This window comes from Falco peregrinus, chromosome 6, assembly GCF_023634155.1.
Source record: "Falco peregrinus isolate bFalPer1 chromosome 6, bFalPer1.pri, whole genome shotgun sequence".
NCBI lineage: Eukaryota > Metazoa > Chordata > Aves > Falconiformes > Falconidae > Falco > Falco peregrinus.
This window is the reverse complement of record NC_073726.1, coordinates 58,301,617-58,324,499: the sequence shown is the minus strand read 5'-3', so window position 1 is coordinate 58,324,499 and position 22,883 is coordinate 58,301,617. Positions and strand designations below refer to the sequence as shown.

At 51.9% G+C, this 22,883-nt stretch overlaps 1 protein-coding gene across 2 annotated transcripts; it reads right to left on the bottom strand.

Annotated features, from left to right (window-relative positions):
• Window positions 1-122: 122 nt before the first annotated feature.
• On the bottom strand, window positions 123-22,813 carry PDGFB (platelet derived growth factor subunit B). 2 transcript variants are annotated; one of them, XM_055809001.1, is made up of 8 exons: window positions 22,694-22,813; window positions 16,734-17,179; window positions 10,001-10,097; window positions 6,778-6,861; window positions 6,023-6,228; window positions 4,155-4,296; window positions 3,581-3,750; window positions 123-2,331 (listed from the first exon to the last, which is right to left on the bottom strand). In XM_055809001.1, exons 2-7 carry the CDS (start codon window positions 16,896-16,898, stop codon window positions 3,614-3,616), a joined length of 831 nt encoding a protein of 276 aa, XP_055664976.1. In that variant the 5' UTR covers window positions 16,899-17,179; window positions 22,694-22,813; the 3' UTR covers window positions 123-2,331; window positions 3,581-3,613. The 2 variants fall into 2 exon arrangements, with proteins under 2 accessions (XP_055664976.1, XP_055664975.1); XM_055809000.1 differs by having other exon boundaries at window positions 16,734-17,599; window positions 22,694-22,765.
• Window positions 22,814-22,883: the final 70 nt, after the last annotated feature.

The window sequence follows — 22,883 nt, the reverse complement described above, 5'->3', positions numbered from 1 at the left end:
CTCAGAATTAAGTGTCCTGAAAATGAAACTGGAGGCCTCGGGAATCCTGCTCTGCCCCACAGTGAGCTGGTTTGACCTCTGCGTTTCATTCAGCTCACAAAAGAAAGAGAAAATATTATCTGAGATGTAGTTCCTTTTTTTTTTTTTTTTTTACAACTTTAAATACAGTACTGAGTATAAATTAATCTTACATTTAAAAAAAAGCCAAAAAAATTAAAATAAAATAAAACCTCGCCATCTTTACAAACCAAATGAAACAGATTTTGGAACAGGAAAACAAAGTGTCTTAAGACTTGAGGGGTTGGGGATGGAGGGAGGGAAAAACGCGCCGCCTCGACAGTGGTTTAAGTGCTCTGGGCTTGCAGGAGGTGAGGGCTGGGCCTCTCCAAAACTTATAACAGCGCCCAGGTTGCGGCTTTGCCTCCTTCCCCCGGCTCTCTCTGGGGCTTTGCCCTGCAATAGGGGTGCACGTGTGCGTGAGGGGAGAAGTGGCTGAAGGCAGGAGAGGCTGCCATGCTAGCTCTGGGCAGGCATTTTCCTCGTGTGTAACTCTGCAGTGCACAGCGCGGCACAATCTGAGACCAGGACTCTGAGGTAAGGCTGGAGATACCCATCATATGTAACATTTCTGTTGATGGTGACTGAGTATTAAGTGTGCAGAAATAGCCCTGGCCTGCAGAGTCCTCCTCCCTCCTCTGGAGCAGGCAGTGGCCCAGGAGGGACTCTCCAATTGTTCTGTGAGTCCTCCTCACTCTGAAGAGCTCATTTCAGTCTCAGATGGCTGCTGCCAACTGCAAAGACCATCCTCATTTCTTTCTTTATATCTACACAGAGCTGCCCACATCTTGGACCAGCTTCCAAGCTAGGTGGGCTGGGAATACCTAACAGGCAAAAATCCAGAAGGAATCTGAGAGGGAAAATGTGAGGAAATGATGGGAGATGTGGGGACATTGACAGGGAGAGAGCAGTGGAGGCATGGTGCGCAGGACACCCATGAAGGGGTTAAAAACCTCAGAGGAATGACATGATTCTGCTTTCAGGACCACAGATCAGGCAAGGACAGCTCACTGAGATTAAGTCATGCTTCTAAGTTTGGCTGTTGTTGGTCTTGTGGTGCCACTTTGCCTCCTGCAAGGAAGCTCTGCTGGGTGGTTGGTGCAGAGTCAGAGAGAGGGGCAACAAGACAGAGAGAGATCGAATGGTGTCCCTGCCTGTCCAATCGGACCTCGCAGGCACACCGCAGTAGCAGTGTGCTTTGCTGCCAGCCCAGTGAAGCTGATGCCTGCACATGCCTCTGAGCTTCCTGCCACTGGGGAATGAAATCCATTTAAGAACAGATATATATATTTATATATGTATGTATAAATACACATACACACACACACACGCACGCACATGTATATATATATATACACACACATATACACGCGCACACATACAGAGCGAATTCTAAAAAAAAATTGAGTCCAAGCCTGGAAAGTTGAATTCTCCACCAGCATGTGCAAAGATGGCTCCCCTTGGCAGGGGCCTGGGGTGTGGAGACAATTCGGCTGCCGTCTGCTCCTTCCCCACAATCCAAACACCTTCCAGTCAGCACCAGGAGCAGGAGGGGAAAGGGAGCGGGGGAATGCATTTGGCTTCTTCGGTTTGTGGGGGTTTTTTCTGTTTGTTTTTTGTTCTGTTCCCCGAGATGTTGTATATCTTAGTGGTTTTGGTTTTTCTTTTTTAAAATAAAATATACACACGCACGTCAAAAATATATATCTGTCCAGGTAGGGCAAGAAAAGTCCTTAGTGCATTTTCCATCATCGGCCACTGCTCGCAATCTGAGATATGCCTGTTTTCAAAATTTAGGTCCAGTGCAAGTGTTGATCTCAGCCAGGTCCCCCAGCCTTACCAGAAACACAAGGGAAAGGGAGAATATTTCCCTTCTGCCTTCCGTCCATTTCTTTTTCTCCTCCCCTTGGAAGAAATTGGACCCACTTTCCTTTTCACATTTTCCATCCTGTCCTCTAGAGTAGAGAAGGCATTGTTCTGTCCTCATTGCATGTTGTGGCTGTCAGGGTTCGGGGTTCATGGTTTTATTGGTACTTTGTTCTTTTCTCATACATATATATATATATATGTTATTTGTCCTTTTTTGTGTGTGTAAAACTTTAAAATTATGCTAATAAATGAAAGGAGAGAGAGGCTTTGGTGGGAGAAGGTCCACTGATGGAAAGGGAAGCACCAATTGCTGTCTGAATCAGACGTCGAGGCAGATGGACAAAGAGGAAAAGTTATCACTCCAAGGACCCCATGGGGGCAATACAGCAAATATATTAAATAAACCTGGAAGTGAAACAAAACCAGACATGGCATTAGAATACAAAACCCTCTTCCCCTGCAACTCCCCTCCTTTCCCTTTTTCTCCTCTGGAAATATTTGTGTTGAAGTGCAAGATTAGAAGCCCAGGAGGGCTTTTGACCTTCTCTATTTTTTTCTCTGGACAGCTTAAGCCAGAGCTGAGATTTGCATGGGTTTGCATCACTTCTACCTACCCTGGGAACTCTGGGCTAGGCAGGAGAATCCTGGGATAATCACAGCCCTTGTAGTGCTATGCATGGGAATACCAATCCCAAGACACCACCTGGTACCCCTGATCACTAGCTCCTGAAACACCACACGTGGAAGCCTGTCACCCCTCTGCCGAGGTGAGGGGAAATCAACGTGAAGTGGGTGATCCAGGTGCATTCAAGGGGCTGCAGCAGAGCTGGAACCGCTGAGTCACAGGCTGGGGCTCTCCCTGTTAGGTTGTGCTGCCTCCCTCTAAATTCAGATCCTGCGCTCCCCAGCCTGTGCCCTGTGACCTGGCTACTCTTTCTCTCTTTTCTGCACCTTTCCCTCTCTCATGGGGAACAAGGGCTTATTTTCCTTTCCCTGGTACCAGTAAAATTCTTCTGATGACAAGGGAATTACTCCTGTTTACACAAGTCAGAGAGAGAAGAATCAGACCCTGGACTGACAAAGTCCAGATCTCTTGCCAGAGATTCCAGTTCTCCTTTCCCTGGTATGACCTTTCTTATGCACACAGGCTTCCTGATAGGAGAGAGATGAACCACAAGTGTTGCTGCTTTTCAGTCTTTCTGCCAACTCAGCTAATGAAATTAAAGGAAAAGGGATCCCCAGAGCAACATTAATTCTCTGCTTTCAACAGAGAATCAATAGAGAAAGGAGAACAGGAGTTGCTCCACAGAAGAGATGAATTGCATGGACCCCAAGGGGATTTAGGTGTAGAGAGAAGTCAGGCATGTTCTCTGCCTATAAGTGAGGCAGAGAAAGTGCAGAGCTCAACAGCAAGTATGGCTGCAGCATGATTCTTCCACCTTCGTGAAGAGCCAAAAAGCCATAGATAGGATGCACACGTTGGGTCCCATCCTAGTCCTTCCTCCTCCTTCAACCCAGCTTTTACCATAACCAGGCCCTGCAGTAACCCCACACTGAATGAGCAGCCAGTGCTAAGGGAAGGGTCCAAGATGACTGCGCAGAACCATGTCCCAGGAGAACATCTCTCCCGACTGCAAAAGCAGCTTGCTGTTACCTGCTTTGTGCTCTCTCTCCCCTGCCAGCACTTCTATGCTATGAGGATTTCTTTCAGCACTTTCTTATCGTTGACATGCTTGTACTTCTTATGTTTCCTCTTCTGCACTGGCGGCCGGCGTACTCGCTGCCTCTGTGAGACAGCGGCTGTGGTGAATGACGGTGACAAGCCTGCCAAAACAGAGGGGAGAGTGTCTGTACAGCGAGGGGTAGCTGGCTCACGTTGAAATACCTTTCTCCACACACTATCAACAAAGGGCTACGCAACAGGAGGGCCACAAGGCCTCCTTCTGTTCTTCTGTCCCTTGTCCTCTGTTTTCCAGAGTCTCTGCTCTCTCCCTTTTCCCGTGATGCCCTTTCCCTCACCTCTCACCTTTCCTTCCTTCACCTCCCTTGGTTTCAGCCCCTCGCTGCAGGCAGACATCCTGGGAAAGGTCTCTCGGCTGGTATAAACCAGCCAAGGCCCATGGGATTCACTGGAACTAAGAAAATTGAAACCAGCGGAGGGCTCTTTCCTCTCTCCCCAGCCTCTCTTCTCACACCTCCCTCCACTGTCCCAATGCCAAGATCCTTACGTCTCTGTTCACGTGGCCCTGGCCGGCTGTTCCTGGGGGGCTGACGGGACACTGCTTCACACCGACACTGCACATGGTCCTCCAAAGGCACAATGACTTTTTTGAATTTTGGCTTCCTCTGGACAAATTCGATCTTGTTCACCTATTTGGAAGAGAGAGGCAAGCAAAAGATTAATACAGCTGCAGCTCCCACTCTGTAAAAATAATCAGTATCAGTATGCTTCAGTACTGGCTTTCTTCCTAAAGGGTCAGAAGGCAGTTTATAGAGCATGGGTCAAGTTCAGGGATGGTGTGTATGGAAGCTAATTCTGCACACACCAGCAGAGCAGACCTAGACCAGGCAGTCTGGATGTGACTGGTTGTTTCTCCTGTTCCTGACTATTGACGCTTAAGCAGGATGACTGGCTGATCACAGACAGAAACATGGGACATGCAGAACACACTAGCCTGTTTCTGATAGATGTGATGGTGGAGACCTGGGGGAAACCAGAATTAATTCCCACGGGATCCTACAGGAAGGGCAAAAGGAGAAAAATTCAGGGCCAATGCAAGCAAACACAGCTTCACCAGCTCTGCTGAGGCCTGTCTGAATTTGTCTCAAGCTCTTTAATAACTCACAGGGCTGAAGCCCTCAGCTCTGTGTTTCACGGGAAAGGCAGTGCTCTGGAAATTCCCTCAGACTCTCCACCAGTGCTGACTCAGAGGGAAGACTCACTGCTCCACATCCCACCACAGGGCACAAGCTTTCTAGGGGGTCCTCCCACTCCAAAAGTGGCCGGGCCTGACCCCACTCAGCTTATCTAATGAGACTGCGGTCCCTGAAGAGCTCCACAAGCTATAAATACTTGCTCTGCTGCACGTCTGGGATTGAATTCCTCTAAACCCACTGCCCCCAGCAGCATCCCTCAGCCAGAGCTGAAGCAGTCAGGCTGTTTATCTTTCCTTGAAAGCCCACTCCACACGCTTCAGACCACACGCTGCTCACTAGACAAACACTTCCAGCCAAACAATAGAGAGACCTCTGTCCTCAAAGAAACCATTTCCAGGTCACTTTTTTAGGCTGGCTTTTGACCTCTCACTTGTTTTTTCCACAAAAACAACTCCTGTTCCCCCCCATTTTTCCCTCATTCAGCTTGGCTTTTCTGAGAAAGGAATTTCCTGATGAAGAGGGCTGTGTGAATACAACCTCCCAGCCAACCTCTGCCGTCTGCCTGGGGGAGTCTCTTATGGCTCATGCAGAGGATTAGTATGAGATGAATATTATTTTTAAACAAGCTGTCTGGGAGGAAGCTGTGAGGAGATCACTGGTAGCTGTGAGGAGCGCAGGATCAAAGCAAGAGGTCAGCCATGAGGTGTCTGCTTGCTGCTGTAGTGGGTAAGGAGGTAACTGTGGGGCTGAGAAAGAGGAGAAGTTGCTCCAGTGCATGTCTTCGGAAGAAGCTGCAGCAGCAGCAGCAGCGGGATGGAGACCGACACTGCAAGCCCTCCTCTTTCTGCATCAAAAACAGTTCCCACAGTGAAAGTGTCCTGTTTCTTCTGGTCTAACACAGCAGACAAGGCTGCCTCAAGCCACAGAAATAGCCGAGGTGTGGAGCTGCAGCTGGGGACTGTGCCCTGTAGCTCTGCTATGGTGACAGTCCCCAGCTGCTGGACAGCACCAGCCCTCCCAGCAGCTGGCACGAACACCAGCCTGTGCCAGAGGCTGCAGTGTTGTGTGGCTAATGCAGAAGATGTGGCTGCAGGGGGGGTGCAAGGGGACAGACAGCTGTGTGAGGCTTGCACCTGAGACCTGCTCTAGTTTTGGTTTTGGGGGGCAAGGATGGAGGTGGGCTGTGGGAGGCGGGAGGAGCAGGAGGTATGTCCCTTACCTGGACATGCCGGACACGAATCTGCGTGGGGCGACACTGCACATTGCGGTTGTTGCAACACCCAGAGCAGCGCTGCACCTCCACGCAGGGTGGCCAAACCACAAAGTTGGCGTTGGTGCTGTCCACCATGTTGCGGGAGATTTCAAAGACCACTGCCCGTGTCTTGCACTCAGCGAGGACAGCTGGCTCTGCTGCTGCCAGAGCATCTACGGAGGGCCAAGAGAAGAAGGGGAGATGAAACAGGGTTTGTAGCTATTACCAACCCACTGCAGCCACCTTTACTGGAAGAGAATGACCCCACACGGCTCTCACACACATACACACACACACACATACACACACACACACATACACACACACATACACACACACACGTTCTTTCTCCTTCTCCCACCCCTCCAGCTCCCTTCCTGGACAGAGCCGTGGCCTGTGGAGGAGGCCCCAGTAAAATGATGCTCCTCACTGCAGCAGCAGTCCTAGGCAGAGGACACTTCTTTAGAGTAAATCAGCACCAGCGGGATTTAAAGCAGAGCAGCTCGCAGAGCTCCACACTCTCTCTCCTTCCCTTCTGGGGTGTAACTCCCAGATTCTACGTGAGGCTCAGATCCTCCTTCTCATCCCTCTACACACCCATGTGCATTACAACCTCTTCCCACTCTACCCACACACATATACATCAGACATGTATCTGCACCCACCCACAGCCGTTCATGTAAGCGCCCCAACAATCATAAGGCGCAACACCCCTCACTCACCTAGGCTTCGTCGCTTTCGAGACAGGGCTACAGGGTTTTGACCGGACTGAGTTGCATTCAGGTTCAGGCTCAAGCTATCCTCCTCTGCAAAGGGAATGATATGACCTAATAGCACCAGATAGAGGCAGGAGAAGACAGCAGGCACTTGCGCTCTGCTCATCAGGCAAAGTGCAGAGACACGGGATAAGCCACAGCCCCAGTATGTCGTGCTAGGTGTAAATCCACCAACAAAGCTACAGCTGTGCTGGGGCACAGACGACTCTAGGTATACTCTTGGCTTGGACTAGGCAGCTCAAAGCAACAAGTCTATCATGGAAGAGAGAGGGAGAGGAAAACTTCAGCTCAAGGATGGCAAGGCCTACAGCAGGGCTTTCTTGTGTCAGAGGGGAGTAGCAGAGGGATTCACATCAGCCAGCTGAGACCAGGATACAGCAAGGAGGAGCAGAGACCAGATGGGACCAGCAGAAATTTTGGTATATAACATTGAGGTGCCTTGCTGGGATGGCTTGGGACTGGGAGCGTCGCAGAGTGAGAGGGCAGGTGAAGGGGATGATGGGTGGGAGGTGGGGTGCTTGCTTTCTCTCTCCCAACTCACTGCAGCCACCCTACGTTAAAAGTCAGTTTTGTGACAGAAGAACAGAAAATAAAATTACTTTTCCCCTCTACTACTCTAAGGTAAGCTGCAGGATCGGGAGGTAGTTCAGTCAGCGATGGGAGAGGAAGACTGATAGCATTCAGGCTAGCCCTGAGCAGTTCCCTCCCACCCCACTGCTTTTTCCCATAGGAAGTGCTGAATAGAGAAATGCCCATAATCCCCATGGAGCACTCCAACACGCAGCCCCTCCTGAGCTCCGGACAATGGCTGCGCTCAGAGATAGCTCCCACCCAGCCACAGCTCTTTCCTTCTCTGACCTGCTTTAGCAGCTGAAGGAAGCTGAATGGACGTCAGCATCAAGGGAGCAATTTTCTTAAAGGGAATTTTGGGCCAGGGGAAGATCTCTGTTTATCAGATGTGCGGTGGAGCAGACTTCCCATACCTACCATGTCCCATTCCTCTTCCTCAGCCCTGCCCTAGTGCAGCCCTCTTAAAAGGGGGAGCAGAGACTTTGCTCTCTGCTCAGCTCTGAAGCAATTGCTGAAGGATTTGGGATGGGTGCACAGAGGCTGTATTGACAAGGCAGGAATCATGACCCCGAGCAGTCAACATCTATGCGTGAGGTGGACAGCCAGCTAGCCAGCCTTTAAAGTGTCTGGAGAGGCATAATCAATTCTAGGACACCATTCATCTTGCCCTGAGGCAAGATCACGCTCTAGAAGGGCATGTAGTTCTCTAGGGGCTACGGAGGGTGTCTGGATGACGGGTTTAGATAGGCATGTCTGCTTTGCAGCCAACCACAGTTAAGGGAGATTACTCCCCACTCTACACACCTCTGTTGCTGGGTCAGGAGAGCAGTATCTCAGTGCACCTGCATTCTGGAGCTGCCTAATCCTGGCTCCCTGTGCAGTCAGTGGAGGGCAGCAGCTGTGACACATACAGGGTGCATGGACAGCACAGGGAATAGCTCCAGCTGTTTTGAGATTATTTTGCTAATATACTTATTTGCTAATACACAAATTCCACACAGACCAAGGAAATGGTGATGCACCTCAGTCACTACCTGGGAGCAGATGAGAGCCACAGGGTGCAACAAAGAGACAGCTTCACAGCACCATTTTCTGTTTCCCTGATCAGGGAAAGCCCTGAAGTGAAACCAGCAACTCAGATCTCTGCAGCTTTCTCCCATACCCCCTGGGTTTTCAGGCCAACAAAAGAAGAGCATTTTGTTTCTTGATTGTGAGGGCAGTTAGTAACTGCAATAGAGATGTATCTGTTCCTTAGACACTGGGACATGACAGACTGCACACATCTCAGCCGCTCCTTCCCCACCCCTCCATCCTGTGCTGCCTGGCTTTTTATCAAACGAGGGTGGGGGCTTGCCTTTTGTGCAGAGGTTGAGTTGATGGGGGGGGGGGGGGGGGAAGTAGCAACAACTGTTGACTTGAAACAAATCTCCCATTGAAATCCTGGTCCCTCCCTCCCCCAGGTTGTCCTTCTACACCCCGGGTCAGCACTGAAGACATTGGGGCGGAGGGACCAGCCTGGGACAATCCAGCACAGCTAATTTTGGAAGTTGCCCCATTGTGTGGCTGGTGGATGAGGAGGAGGGAACTGGTGAGGGCAGGGAGTGGCCGTGGCAGTGATGGTGAGCCTCGTTGCCTCTTTCTAAGGCAAACAATAGCTGAACGCAGCTGGTGCCCTCCCCCTCGCTTTCCCCCCCCCCTGCCCCTCCAGGGCCGTTTTGAAAGGCAGCGGGAATGCTTTTGAGACTGCGCCAGTGGTTGGACTGGCATAGGAAACAAAAGCAGGAAATTCTGTTCCCCCGTAGATAGTGTCTCGGCAAGGATTACAAAGCTCCAAACAGACAAAACACGAGAGAGAAGGCGAGCTGGGGGGGCCGGGGGATGACGGGCGGGAGCAGGGTTAGAATAGAAAGGAATTTGCTCTGAAGAGACCGTTTATAAATAAATTCCTGGGCCAGCCCAGCCGCCGTGGCGCGTGCTCCAATTCCCACACGTGCCAACCCCTCCATGCTTCGCCGCTCCTGCCGCGCGCTGTGCTCTGCCCTGGCCAATTGACCCCGAGGCACTGCAGACCCCAGAGCTCTTATCTACGGGCAGGAGGTGAAGCACCACTACACTGACTTAGCCCCTGAGTCCTATCTCACCCACAGACACGTGCTCTGCTGCTCTCATTCCGAGTGTCTGGGAGCCCGTGGCCTGAGAACTCACTCAGCCCATTTCTCCTCTATCACCCTATTTCCACCTCCCATTTCTCCACCTCCTAAGCTGATCCTTGGCCAATTCAGGCCCTGCTGCCTGTGTATCTTCCAGGGTGAAAAGTGTTGACCTCAGTTCCTTTCACTCACCTTGCCCATCTATCATTTCCAGAAGCCAGTGTCCCTCAATAGACCAGGCAGTTAAGAGGAGATCTAAAAAGGTATCTAGTTGCCTAACTCCCACAGGTTTCAGGGGGCCTAGGTCTGTAAATAGCCAGCTCTTGAATGGTTCCTATATAGTGAGGTCTGTTGATAATGTGCCTGCTGGAAAACAGAATATCCATCCCCTCCCACCCCACAAAGAGTTAATAAAAAATAGACGAGTGTTTGGTGAAGAGGGGATTTACCTACGGAGTCTATCCGCAGGGCACGCTGGAGGTCGCTGATGGATCGCACTGAGCTGCCACCCAAAATCTCATAAATGTCTTCAGGTATGGGGTCCCCCTGCCAGATGACAAAAAGAATAGGAAAAAGAAGCATTAGAGAGGTGATCTGCAAATACTGACTGTGTCACAGAGAAGGAGTGGGGCAAATCGAAGGAGCATGGAGGAGGCACAACAGAACCAGCGAAACGCAAAGACATGCCCTCCTGAAGGCACAAGACTGAAACCTAGGCAAAAGTGAGAGCCCCCCTCTTGCTACCTCTCACAAAGTGCTCAGGAGACTGAAAAAGCCATAAAATGCCCGGGCTGTGCAGCAGAGCCCCAAATACTGTGCAAGCAGCCAGCAAGGCTTCCTTCTCCGGTGCTGTATGACTTCTCCAGGTGGCCTCTCGTTCCTGCTGCCTGCAGTAAAGGCATTTTAACAGACTTCCCTTACACTATCAGATAAAACCTTCCCAATATTTCCCTCCGTTATGAAACTCCCTCACGGGCTTTGTCAGATAATGTGTGTATGTGCGTGTGCGTGCGCGTGTGTTTTCAAACCACAGCGGCCCAATAATATACAGCATTTGCATACTCTTAAAAAAAAAAACAGGTGGGGGTGGAGAGGAAGATCAACCTTCGCAGCTGAGGCAGCTCCAGCATGAGGCTGCTCCAGCATGGGCCCGCAATGAAACCACAAAAGCTGCAGGGAGGACTGTTTGAGGCGGTGGGCTGAGAAGCTGATTGGGATGAAGAAACATGGGAGTTTGGATGTCATTGCATGCCAGTGCCAAAAAAACTTGCGTAAGCAGGTTTACAGATATCAGACGATGGACCAAATGCAGGGTTGGTGCAGGCAGGTGCAATGCCATCAGTCTCTTGGGAATTTTACTCCAGCACCAGGCTTGAATGGGCCCCAGTGACAGCACTTAACAAGACTACAAAGGAGCGGTGTGGGAAAGCAAGCACTGATTAAAATGTACTTCCGAAAGACTAGAAAAAGAGACGGGGGAAAGTACTGTCCAAAGTGTTTGCTTAGCTCCTAGCTCTCTTCTTTCAGGGCTACTCATGCAGAAAAGCTGCTCTTTCAGCCGGGTGCTGGATGCTGTCTGAGCCACAGCCCTACACATGCCCCTGTAACTGAGAGGAGAGCTTGGCTTGTGTGCTTGTGAGACGCAGGGATTTTCATGTGGGTTTTTATGGGTAGTTGGTGGCGTGTGTGTGGTCCTTCTAGAGCATAGCTTTTCATTCCCTCCCTGCCTGCATTCAGTGCAGAACATTTCCCTTCCACTTGGAGTCAAGGAAAACCACCAGGCAGGTGGTTAAATGTTGGCTTTTAAACCTTGAGGGCTTTAACCCAAACCAGCAGCCACTTTTGCATGGCTGCTTGAGCCTGGCACCCTCCCGCATGTGCTTGTCCCTTGGCCACCAGCCCTTTGCCTCTAGTAACAGTGTAATAGGAGTGCTCCCTCCTCAGCCCTGCTAGCCCACTCTCTAATACTATAACTTAAACTAGGATGCAGTGTCTTGAGCTGCAGCCCAAGTCACGGGGCAGAAACCCCCTGGGATAGCTGCAGAGCAGACAACACTAGCATCTTAAACCTCTGCAGCGAGATCCACCAGAGCTCCAGTCAGATCAAGCCTTTCTGCCCTGCTCCGTCCCTGTCACTGTCACATCTCACCACAGATCTGGCTGTCTGCCTACAGCAAAAAGCAGATTTTACATCCCCAGGCGTTACTTCCTCAGTCTCCGAGGAGAGGGAAGCAGCATCAGTGACGAATGCACAGTGAGAGAGAGACTTGTATAATTCAGGGATCACTGAATAGCTGTGAAAAAGATGCCTTCTGACAACTCCTGCTGCATGAGGAAGAGTGGGACCAACAGCCCAGTGCTGGAAAGGCTCTGCAGCGTTTCCCTGCCTTGCACCACACACATTTACTAGAAAAGGGATCATTTGCAACTCCCAGTACTTGTAGCCAGAGCTCAGCGCCGGGTAGTGAATTTGCAGGCTTTTTAATGTTTGCACCTGTTTGCCAAATGCATTTGTGTACAAATGCTGCTGTGCATGGGTGCCCCTGGTCCTTCCTGACACTTAATACGAGTAGGAAATTGAACTTTATTTTAAACTCTGGCACTCACTGGGGGAGAGTGTGGGCAGGTGTTACGAGACTCAAGACTCGGTGACTTTGGAGGCGAGCTGGGAGGTGTCACCTTGCTAACTGAGCAGGGGGAACAGATACGAATCAGGGAGGCCCTCAGGAGCTGTACTGCTGGAGACCGCCTGTAGGAATAAGCTCCTCTCCCTGCTCACAGCAGCAGTTTTAGGTGCCAAATTTTTCTTGTTGCAGATACTACCAGCATGGCTACAGTGTATCACCAGCCCACATGGCTCATAATCCCGGCCTCCTCCCCCGGGTTTGTGAGGCAGCTCTGCTGCCGGTGACAGCCACAAGCCTGTGAAGCTTGTTAGTTCCCTCTTGTACTGCAGAACCCGGTCCAAGGCCGGCCTTAGAGCAGCTCTGCAGACCTGAGCTGCATGGCTTGTCCTTGCTCCATTTGGGGTCTGTGACTGGGAACAGCCATGCCCCTGGCCCCCCATCCCAGCCCTACGCCTGGGAGGCTCTGAGACTGGGGCACCACATGCACCTAGGCTTGGGGCACTTCGCCAGACGGGCCACAGGGGAAGCAGAGGTCCGTCAGCCACCTCCACCTGATCCCATGGTGTCAGAAGATGGAGGAGCACTGCAGGAGGTGGGGTCCTCAACAGACCAGACCAAGCAGCTGGTGCTTTTCCTGCTTAGCAGCTCCTCTGGAGTTATTTGTCTAACATAGGTTAACAATCTCCTTTTTTAACTGTGCGGCAGATCAAAGAAGACTTTTGTCTCAATGGACTCCTGGCTGGCTGTCAAGTGCCCCAAGGCCTGGCCTCGTACTCCTGCAAGGCCCTGAATTCCTAGAAAAAAAGTAAGTTTGTTCTTCCCTCCCTCCCTCCCTCCCTCTGCTCCCAGTGCCTGTCTCTCCCCTGAACTGCAGGGGCACTCCCCACTCTGCCAGACCCCTTCGAGGGACGTCCCCTCCCCCTGGCTGCTGGCACTTGCTGGGGAGAGAGCCACCGCACACCTGGGACAAGGCAGCAGAGCACCTGGGCAGGAGCCCTGCCTGCCTGGCAGCTGCAGCTGTGACACCAGGGCCTCTGGGCTTTGCCTCCCTCCTCCCAGATGTCAGCAGCACCATTTGGCTGCTGCAAACTAATGCACAAGCAGCAATGCCCTGCAAACAGGACATTCCCCTGTCCCCGCTCCCCACACACATGATCTCCCAAAATCAGCCTCCTCCCTATAACCCCACCACCCCTTGCCTCTAGAGCTTTCTGCCAACATATGCTTTTGAGCACCAGTGATGCTGAAAAGTCCCCTTCGGATCAGCCGCTGCTGAGGTGGCTGCTGAGGTGGCGCACGCAATATGCTGGGCTGTGCTCTGATCCTCGCTCCGGCTACTCACAGGCAAGGGGTTTAAGAGTCTTGCCCAAAGGTGTGGCTCTCCTGGTAACACAGCAGATACTGAGGAGGAGGGAGCAAAGATTGTGCAACTGGCAGGGAAGGCATACCCTCGGGGCTCAAAGAAACCAGCCAAGGATACTCCCAAGGTGAGGACTCCTCCAGTCCTCCTTTTTGAGGTGGTGTGTCTACACACAAACGTGTGACTGCGCACAGATAGACGCTAGGGTAGCAGCAGCACCAGTCCAGGGCAGGGAAGCACCCAGCTGTCTGCTCCTCTGCACAGGAGAGGAGGACTTTCCCCAGCACCTCCACACTGCAAGGGATCTTGGCAGCTGGGTCTTGAATGATCAGCCAGGCAAAAAAACCCAAACAAACAGCATTTTTTAATTCCCTCTGAAGCTGACGTGAGGACCCTGAGGGGAGACTCCACTGCATTCCCTGGCAGAGACTAAGACTGGCAGCACCTGCCACCAGCCCACTGAACCTCAGAGCTCTTTCTCCCCTGGCACAGGGCTTCTACCCTTCCAGCACCGCTCCCGGCTACAGGGGGACTCCGACGTCTGCCTGCCAGAGGACCACGCTTGCTTCTCCCCACAGCAGGCCCAACCCTCCTCACACAAGCCCCTTCCACCTGGGATGGTGGCTTACGTTTTCCTGCCTTAAAATAACAAAACTTAACGTTTGATCTAGCCCACGTTCCTAAAATACAGCCAGACCTACCCACCCTTTTTTTCGCATTTCAAGAGGGACTCCACTGCACCACCCTGCTCCTCCGCGCTCCCCCTGAGGGAGGAGCTCCCCACCTCCCCTTCGAGGCTGGAGGCATTTCTACCCCTGGGGCTGGCTGTATGCCGGCAGCACTGGAAACAGTACAGGAACCACCGTCGTTCTCTCCTGGTGCTATGCATCAGCTGACGGTGAGAGGGAGGCAGGGACAGCTCACCTGACTCCTTCCACGAGCTCACCCCAGACGTGTCATCCATCCCGGCTGACCCACTACTTTGTCCTTGTCACAGCCCCATGTTAGGATGACTTGAGAAGAGCCCTGGAGCCTTGCAGCAGAAAGATGCAACGGGGAACTGGCCGAGGTTATAAGCAAGCTCCCAGCCGCACCCCATTCCTCGGGAATTCCAGAAAGCCCTGCCAGTGGGGCTTCACCCCAGCACAACCACACGGAGCTCGGCCCATCTCTGTAAATGTTGCAAGGCAACTATTACAGCCCGCGGGGCAAATGCAAATCACTTTAGTATCCTCGCTTCCCAACTGGCAAATACCTTCCCACTGAGGCTCATACTCCCTACTCCCTCCGGCTGGAAGAGCTCCAGGGCCCTCCAGCTCCAGATGGGTGTGATAGAAGAGGGAGAGGGACTCAGGAGGCTCCATCTCCTGGCTCAGGCCTCCGCTGATCCGGGGAGCTGCTGTTCCCAGTGCGCTTTCTCCAGCAGGACTGGGGAGGAGGTGCAAGCCTGGTTCAGAGGATGGCTATGGTTCAGCAGCCTGGTAGGAGTCATGCTGTAATGCACCCGGTGCAGAGGGTGCAACACACTGCCCTCAAAGTAGATGTGGGTACCGGCTGCAGACAGAAGCATCTATGCAAGCAGAAACCTTGGTCCTCTGGTCATAAAATGACAAATTCCTCCCGAGAAACCTAGCGCCAGGATTCCCAAACTCTAACCCTACTAGGCTGTCACAGTGCTGTGCAGTCTTTCAATGTGATTACAGCACAGAATAACAGCCCCCCTGGGATCAGACACTTCCATCTTCACCCTTCCCCAGTGCCAACCATAGCTGATGTTTCACACTGCATTGGAGAAAGATCTGAGCCACCCACAGAGGAAATACCATCCTCTGCCCAAAACAAACACAACCACTGGGCAGCCCACAGCTCTAACTGCTTCCCTTTGCGGCTTAGGCAAGGGCAAAATGAGCCCATAAGGAGGTGATGTGATGCTTTGCATTCAACCCCTTCCCTGCCACCTCACAAGGGGATCCTCCCACCCACCCACCCTGCCCAAAAATGAGGAAGAGAAAGAAACGATGCAAAGGGAAGAAAGTTTTGGTGGAAGGATATTTCCTGCCCTGACAACCCCCAAGCTGCAGATCCAACCCACGGTTTTGCCACCTTAGGTGGAGATGAAGCGTGAAGCAAGTGCTGTGAGTAAATGTTTAGGGGTCTTCTGATCCCCCCAGTCTGCACATGATCAGATGATGAAACATGGCAGCAGAGGTCAAAGTATTTATTTGGGGTGTTGGGACTGCTTTTCCTCAACCGTGGTTTGGGGTGAGGCTTTGACTTCTACATAGGGAAACTGAGGGTTGGGTGTACGTTCATCAGCCAAATCCACCACCTGCCCCCCACCCTGTGCCTAGCTTCCTGCTGGGCAGTGCATGCAGGAGGACTGCGGGACAAGATGCTCGTGTGACCACGCAAGCACAGCAGCAATACTCATCTCCTGCCTCTTCCCATGGCCCCAGCTAGACACACACCTTACCGAATCACTGTGCCACCCGGTATCAGTGTCTCTAACCACGCTGTCCCCTTCCTCGCCCCACTCAAAGCCCCCTTGCCCTGTCTCCACTGGCCCCTTGGCGATGCCCAGTTGGGTCTCACACAGTGCATTATTCTGGTGCCTCGGTGCCTGCCTCACGCATGCTGCCGTGATGCCAAAATACCTGGAGGGGGCAAGAGGCTCAGCCAAGCCGCCGGCGGGCGCCGCACCCCGGGCGCTGGGCGAAGCTGGCGAAGGGGCGGGAAGCTGTGGGCTCCCCAGCAGCACCCCCAGTAACCAGGGAGCGCTTCAGCCTGGCCTCCCCTGCCCCGCCGCCCGGCGCTGGCTCCAGCCTGGGACACAGGCACGGGTGGGTTTACCGCCACGCAAAGCCCCCCCGCAGGGCCCGTCCTGCGGAGAGGCGCCCGCGCCTGGGGGGCGGGAAACCGGCAACGGTCGCTCCCCTCAGGGCCGGGGGCGGCCGGCCCTGCCTGCCGTGCGCCTGCCCGCGGCCGCGCAGCCCTTCCCTCAGAAAGGGGCAGGAAAGCCGCCGCCCGCCCGGGCTCCTTGCCCCCGCCACGCGTCTCCGCTCTCCCCGCGGCCGCCCCCGGGCTTCACCCCGCCGCACCTGAGGGGCTGGAGGCGCCGCCGCCGCCGGTCTCCCCCTCCCGACTCCGGGGCTCGCAGCTCGGCAGCACCGCCCGCTGCCGGCGAGGGAAACTCACCTCCAGGCGGGCCAGAGGCAGGGAGAGGATGAACGCCAAGACCACGCCGAAATTCATCCCGACTTCAGGCCCCGCCGGCTGCGGGCACATGGACGGCGAGCCCCGGAGGAGCGCTTCCCGCAGACAGCCCCGCACGCAGCCCCGCGGCCGCCCGGCCTCAGGCATCGAGGGCGCCGCGCGTTCCCATCTCCCCTCCGAGCCGGCTGCTGGTGGGAGAGTTGCGGGAGCCCTTGGAAGTGGAGCTGGCGGTGGTGGCGGTGAGGGGAGACAGGAGTCTCGGCGACTCGCCTGCCTCTGTGCTATCTCATAAGCCTGGTGGACAAAAAATGCAGTCCCTCGAAATGATACGCATCCAGAGCCTGCGTCCCCCTCGCTGCAAGGGATGCTTCGGTATTGCCTTCTGCTAGGTGGTCCACATGCTATTTTGCCTCTTGATTTTCTTCCTTCTAAAAAATATATATATGTAAAAGGTTTTACATGTAGGTAGCAACTCAATGTTCTTAGAAAAAGATGCACAAAATAATAAAACAACAAAAAAAAACTTTTTCAAAGTTTGGTACGGAATCCAGAAAATAAAATCTTCTTCCTTAAGGTGTTCTTTTCTTAAAATGCTCCTTTTCTTCCTTACGCCCACTTGCTTTCTAGTGAAAAGTTCCTAGCGTACATTGGATTTCTTCCCCTTACATTAGATTCTGGCTTGGGTGCCTTCGCGTTCGAAGTGTTGGCAGTTTGCTTGGACGTGAGGTTTGCTTTGGGTTTAGAGACAGGTGAGAGCAAATGTTTTCGCGCTGGGTTGCGTGTGTGTGTGTGTGCGTGCGCTGAGCCTTGACAAGCCTCAGAGCAGAGCTGCTGCTGCCTCCTGCGCTCTGTTGCAACAAGAAAGAAAGAAAAAAAAAAAAGCAGGAAAGGTAAAATTGAAGGGGAGGCAAGTGAGCCGATGGGTCTTTATTTTACTCTGCGAGCTGCAAGAGAGACTAAACTGGCACTCAGGGCTGCTCCTTTTATAAAGGAGAGGAGATGGGTGGAGCATAACTTGCCATCCTCCTCTTGGCTGGGTATCAAGGCAAAAAATCTAGTGAGGGAGAAGCAGTTCATTGCTGACAAAATAAAAAGTGTGTTAATTTAAATGATAAATTAATTAAAAATGACTAACGCTGCAATAACCCGTATAATGTGGCTTTAATATCACGTGAGGAATGGGGACAGAAATTCCTTCCTCCTCGGCAAGAGATAAGAGAGGAGTTCCCAGCACCAGCACGGTAGTTTGTTATTTTTGTGGCCCCGGGTTCTTACTGTTGCAGTCTGGAGCCCATTTCTCTAAGCTCCACTCACCTTCTTCCCTGCCCTGCTACACCACTAGCTCTGGGGAGAGAGACAGCTTTAATATCTTACATCTCTTTGTGTGCAGGGAAAAAAAAAAAAGCCAGAGAAATTTAAACGTTTCTGCAAAACAATCTGGTGTTGCTTGTGGCACCAAGAGGTATTTTGCTGCATGATTATCTGCATGATGTAATAAACATCTGAAGGGAAATAAGCAAGCAGATATTTGGGGGGGGGGGGGGGGGATGGGGAGGGAAAGGCTGCTAACAGGTGAGTTCAAGGAAGAGTCATATCCTATTGGAAAAACACCCATATGCACACCCTCTCATCCACTCCTGGTGTGGAGCTGCACTTGCAAAGCACACTTTAGGCACAACCAAGAGGGGTTTCTGCACCATCTTTGTGCAGGCTCGTATCCACTGATACATTCCTGCACTGTCATGCACCGCAGGCACTCGGCAGGCATTCGCTCTGAATCCCAAGCATCTTCCCTGCTTTTTCTATGCTACGCACACACTTCTATTCGAGCCGCACACATGCACAGCTACGTGCAAATTTTGTCTCATTCACACATCCCTGGGCATCCATGTGTTCTCCTTCACTCTCCCCCTCTCTCTTCCTTTCTCACATACAAACACCCACCGGCACACCAGTGGCCTCATCTCACAGCATCACACGTGCCATGCTCCCTTAGACTGGCTAGGTGCCTGCGAGTCTCATGCAGACAACCCTCTCTAAAACACACGGTCTCACACCAGCACTCATGTATGCACTGTCCGGGTACGAGGAGCAGCTACCAGAACTGAGCAGCAGGCAGCCCACCAACGGCCATTCTGTAGCAGGCATCTGACCACAACTTCTAGCTTGGCTAGCTACACCCCCAAACCTGACTTTTGTCTCATGGATGTAGACATTGGTCAGGAAGCACAGGGACACAAGGAGGACTGGGGGTCTTCCATAGCTTTCTTAAAACAGCGTAGCTCCTCTGCCTCTCCCATCACAGAGACAGGTAACTCAAACACAAAATGAAAGGTCCTGGGGCAGGGCAGTGTGTCAAGATGCTCTTTGGTCACAAGGGATCACTGCACTTCACCCTCACCCAGAAGAAGAGGGGGCATATTTCCTCACAGGGGGAAAGTTCGTCAAAGCCATGCCAGCTCCAAAGCCCAGGCCATCTGAGGTACATGAGTGCAGACATAAGGAGTGTCCTGGGAGTCCCTCAGATAGAGTCTGAAGTGACTTGGTCCTAATTTTGGAGCTCAAGTGGGAGGAAGTGGAAATGCAATGCATACCTTTGCTTGTTTCCACTGCCAGACACCTTAACAGGACTTTATCTTACATGCTCCAGCCATGTTAACGCTGTCCTACCCCAAATTCCTCAGGATGCTCTTAGAATTCCCCTAATTCTCCATCCTGTCCTACCAGCAGCATACCAGCCATTTCACATGATGACAGTTTGGGTCTGACCCCCCAGCAGGGTGGAGCTGCTATCCTAATGTCTACCTGGGCACTAAAACACCTTCTGAAATGCGTAGGAGGCTCCAAAAAAAGGATTTAAGAGGGCCTGGGTCCATTTCACCTCACTCCAGATGGCACTGGGCGAAGGAATGCCATAGCCCTGGGCTCCCTGGTCGTCAGCAGGGGGAATGATGAGGATTTCGGATGGGCAAACCAGCTTCTGGAAGTCCTTCTATCTGTGTAGAGGGAGCTGAGGGCAGCTAGGTCCTGAACGTCCATGACCCCATCATGTGTTTAAAGTTTCTTAAGGGGTAAATGGAAGTTCAGGTGCTCTTTGAGGATCTCTACCCTCAAGTAACCTGATGTGGCTCCAACACCTTCAAGCCACCTTGTTCAAGCTGTGTAGGGGGTCCCCAGGCTGTAGTGACTGCCTGGCCAGGACAGAACAGCCTGCTCGTGGGAGGGTTGATCAAACTCCTCAGCAGGGAGAGATATCATTGCTGGGGAGGAGAAGGACTCAGCAGTAAGCCAGCACGGACTGCTGCAAATTTCTTGCTTGGTAACAAGAGCTGCTGAAGGGCCTGGTTTTGAGGGGGGGCTATGTGTGGTGCTTTTTTTCTAAAAAAAAAAAAAAAAAAAAAAAGCCAACATATCCGGCTACATTACATGTGAGCTGGAATAGAAATAGAGTTATTTATTTTCATGTGAATGATGCCGGACAGTTTTTAGAAGCTCAACATCAGAAACAAAAAGCTAATCCCTGTTGAACCTCCAGACAGCAAGGAAGAGGATGTTTGGAATTTGCTAATCATCTACCTATGACCCTGCCTGGAAACAGAGCAAAATGATATTCAAGCTGCTCAGGCTTCAGTTGCTTTTCCTTACTCTTCCTGCTTTTAAGACGGGGACAGATTTTTCTCTAGTGAGGCCTTTAGACTCGTAAAGCCTGGGCCATTTTCGTTGGCGTTGAGTTCAATAGGGGCATGTGCACTTAAAACTGCTGTGCCTTGAGCCAGGTGGGTGCTCCTTTGATTCTTTTGCTTTTGTGAAATTAGCTTTTCATTTATCCCATGAACACCTAAATCTCATGAGGATGACTCTATTTTCCCCTCACCTGGCCTGTGGGGTGGGTGTGAAGGCCTTTAGGGCTATTAGTGTCCCAGATGTCACAGGACAAGAGTTAGAAACCGCCATTGCATATGGTGGAAAGATATTTTGGGGCTACATGAAGCGGTTGAACCATAAAAATGTCGCATTAGAGCATCACAACTTGACAAGGTCCAGTTGCAACTTTGCTAGCTGGCAGTGGCCCCACAGACAAACCACAATAAAAACAGAGATTTCATAAGAACCTATAGCACTTCATCACCACTACAGCTAACCTACAAACAGCTGAACTCATCTCCTCAATTGTTTTCTTATTACTAGGGAGGAGGGCAACACGTGTCTGAGGACAATAAGCAGTTCCTTGCTGCAAGGCAGTTCTCCCTTCATCTCATGTCTGTGGAAAAAATTATCTACTAGCCACCATGCATAGAGGCACGATGTGAGGGGTGATAGTTTCTTTTTATTTTTCTGTTTTTACTTTTTTTTAGAGGGGGGAGAGAATTGTGAAACAACAGGAAGAAAAACAGGGCTTACAATGGAAAGCAAGACTCAATCTGAACAGCTGAGATGTCTCAGCCTCTCCATGATGAGTCCTACTTTGAAAAACAATCAATGGAAAGATATTAGGAGGTGTTGACAGCCAACGTGTAGTCAGCCAGCCCACTCAAGGTATCTAACTTAGGTGTTGCTCCTGCTTCTGTCTCTAAGTTCAGGAAAATGATGAGCAATCCCTACGCCTACTCTGTGGGGCTGCCACAGCCGTCAATGGAGGGGAGCAGCTGTGACACTGAAATGAAGCACCTAGAGTAAATTTTATGGCTAGTTTACACCAGGAGGCCTGTTCTGTGGGCGCATTGGTTTTATGCCATATCACCTGGTTGTATGAGGTTTATCCTGACCCAAGCAGTCAGAACAGAGTCATCGTATGTAGCTTACGCTGCAGTTTACTCCGTTTGTCCCAGAGGCTGCCGCCGTGGAAGCTGCCCTGACTTCCTGAGTTCAGTCTAAAGGAGGAAAAAAAGGAGGAAAAGAGAAGAGAGACAAAAGGAAGGAAACAGACAAGCAGGGAGCCTGGTGTTTATATGTGGTGCTGGAGAAAGGCAGAGCCTCAGGGAGCCCAGGGCTTGCATAATTCACCTTCTTCCCCCTGGCACTGGCAGGGAAAATGCTTTCCAAGGATGAGTAAAGCCCTCACAGAGCAACTGGCTCCAGGGGAAAGGGAAGGTGTCACCTGGCAAGCAGGAACTCGATGGCACCTGCTAGGCTTCCTCCAGGAGCCCACCCCCTCTGCCTGTCTCTCCCTGGAGGAGGGATAAGACTCCCCCAGTGCCTCACCACCTCCTTCATCTCACCCGTTCCTGGCAGAAGCCTGGCAAAGAGGAGAGGATAGGTAAGAGGGACAAGTGCACAGACACATGCAGTGGGCAGAGCACAGCCACTGCCAACAGCAGAGGGAGAGGGCTCATGCCAGCTGCAGCTTGCTGCCCTGCGCTTTGGGGTGAAGGAGAAGGCAAAGGCATTTCACACCTCTCTGGATGTGCCACTCAAGTAGCATTCAAAGACAGAACACAAAGCCGGGGGGACTGGTTTCCCAGCGCTTTCCCATGTGCATACACGTTCCTGCACCAGGTGGGGAGGAGGGGATGCAGCCTTCCCTGCTCACGCTACCATATATTTCTCCCCCACCCCAACCCCCAAGTTTAGGGTAGAAGGGAACAATTTCCTTACTCTGGCAACCGTCCATTATGTCTATGGATCTGCTCCCCACCCCATTCCCCCTCTCTTTCCTGTTTTGATGAAAGGAAAAAATGTTCTGCTTTCCTTCTTTATTTTTCCAGACTGGTGAATAGCACTCGAAAGGAATTTCTCTCCCTCCCCCCTTCCCCTCTACCAGTATAATAAATATATATGTGTGTGTGTATGTGTGAATACGCCACACATCACAGGTCATCTGTTGTTTTTCAAGAGGCATATACTATTTCTATTTCCAAATTGATTAGGTGGGCAATGGTCCCCCTTTCCACTGACACCACCCCAAACACCACTTCCCCTTGCCCTCAGCCTCTGCCACTCACCATCTCCCCATCCTTTGCCCCTGGGTCCGCAGCAAGCGGCGGTGGCAGTGGCAGCAGTGAGAAGGAAGCTTGCTGAGCTGAAGTAAAAATAGCCCCAGCAGTTACTCAGCTTAGAACGTAACATGACTCATGATGTGAAATGAAGATGAGGGTCGAAAACCAAAAGCAAGTGGCTCTCCCTCCCCCTGCA

What these genes read in the sequence shown, in the direction of transcription:
- PDGFB (XM_055809001.1), bottom strand. Translation starts at nt 16,898, where the DNA reads ATGCCTGAGGCCGGGCGGCCGCGGGGCTGCGTGCGGGGCTGTCTGCGG. An exon ending in TGCCTCTGGCCCGCCTGGAG is followed by an intron (nt 10,098 to 16,733) that starts GTGAGTTTCCCT and finishes GTCATCTGGCAG; the next exon opens with GGGGACCCCATACCTGAAGA. An exon ending in TCGAAAGCGACGAAGCCTAG is followed by an intron (nt 6,229 to 6,777) that starts GTGAGTGAGGGG and finishes GGCCCTCCGTAG; the next exon opens with ATGCTCTGGCAGCAGCAGAG.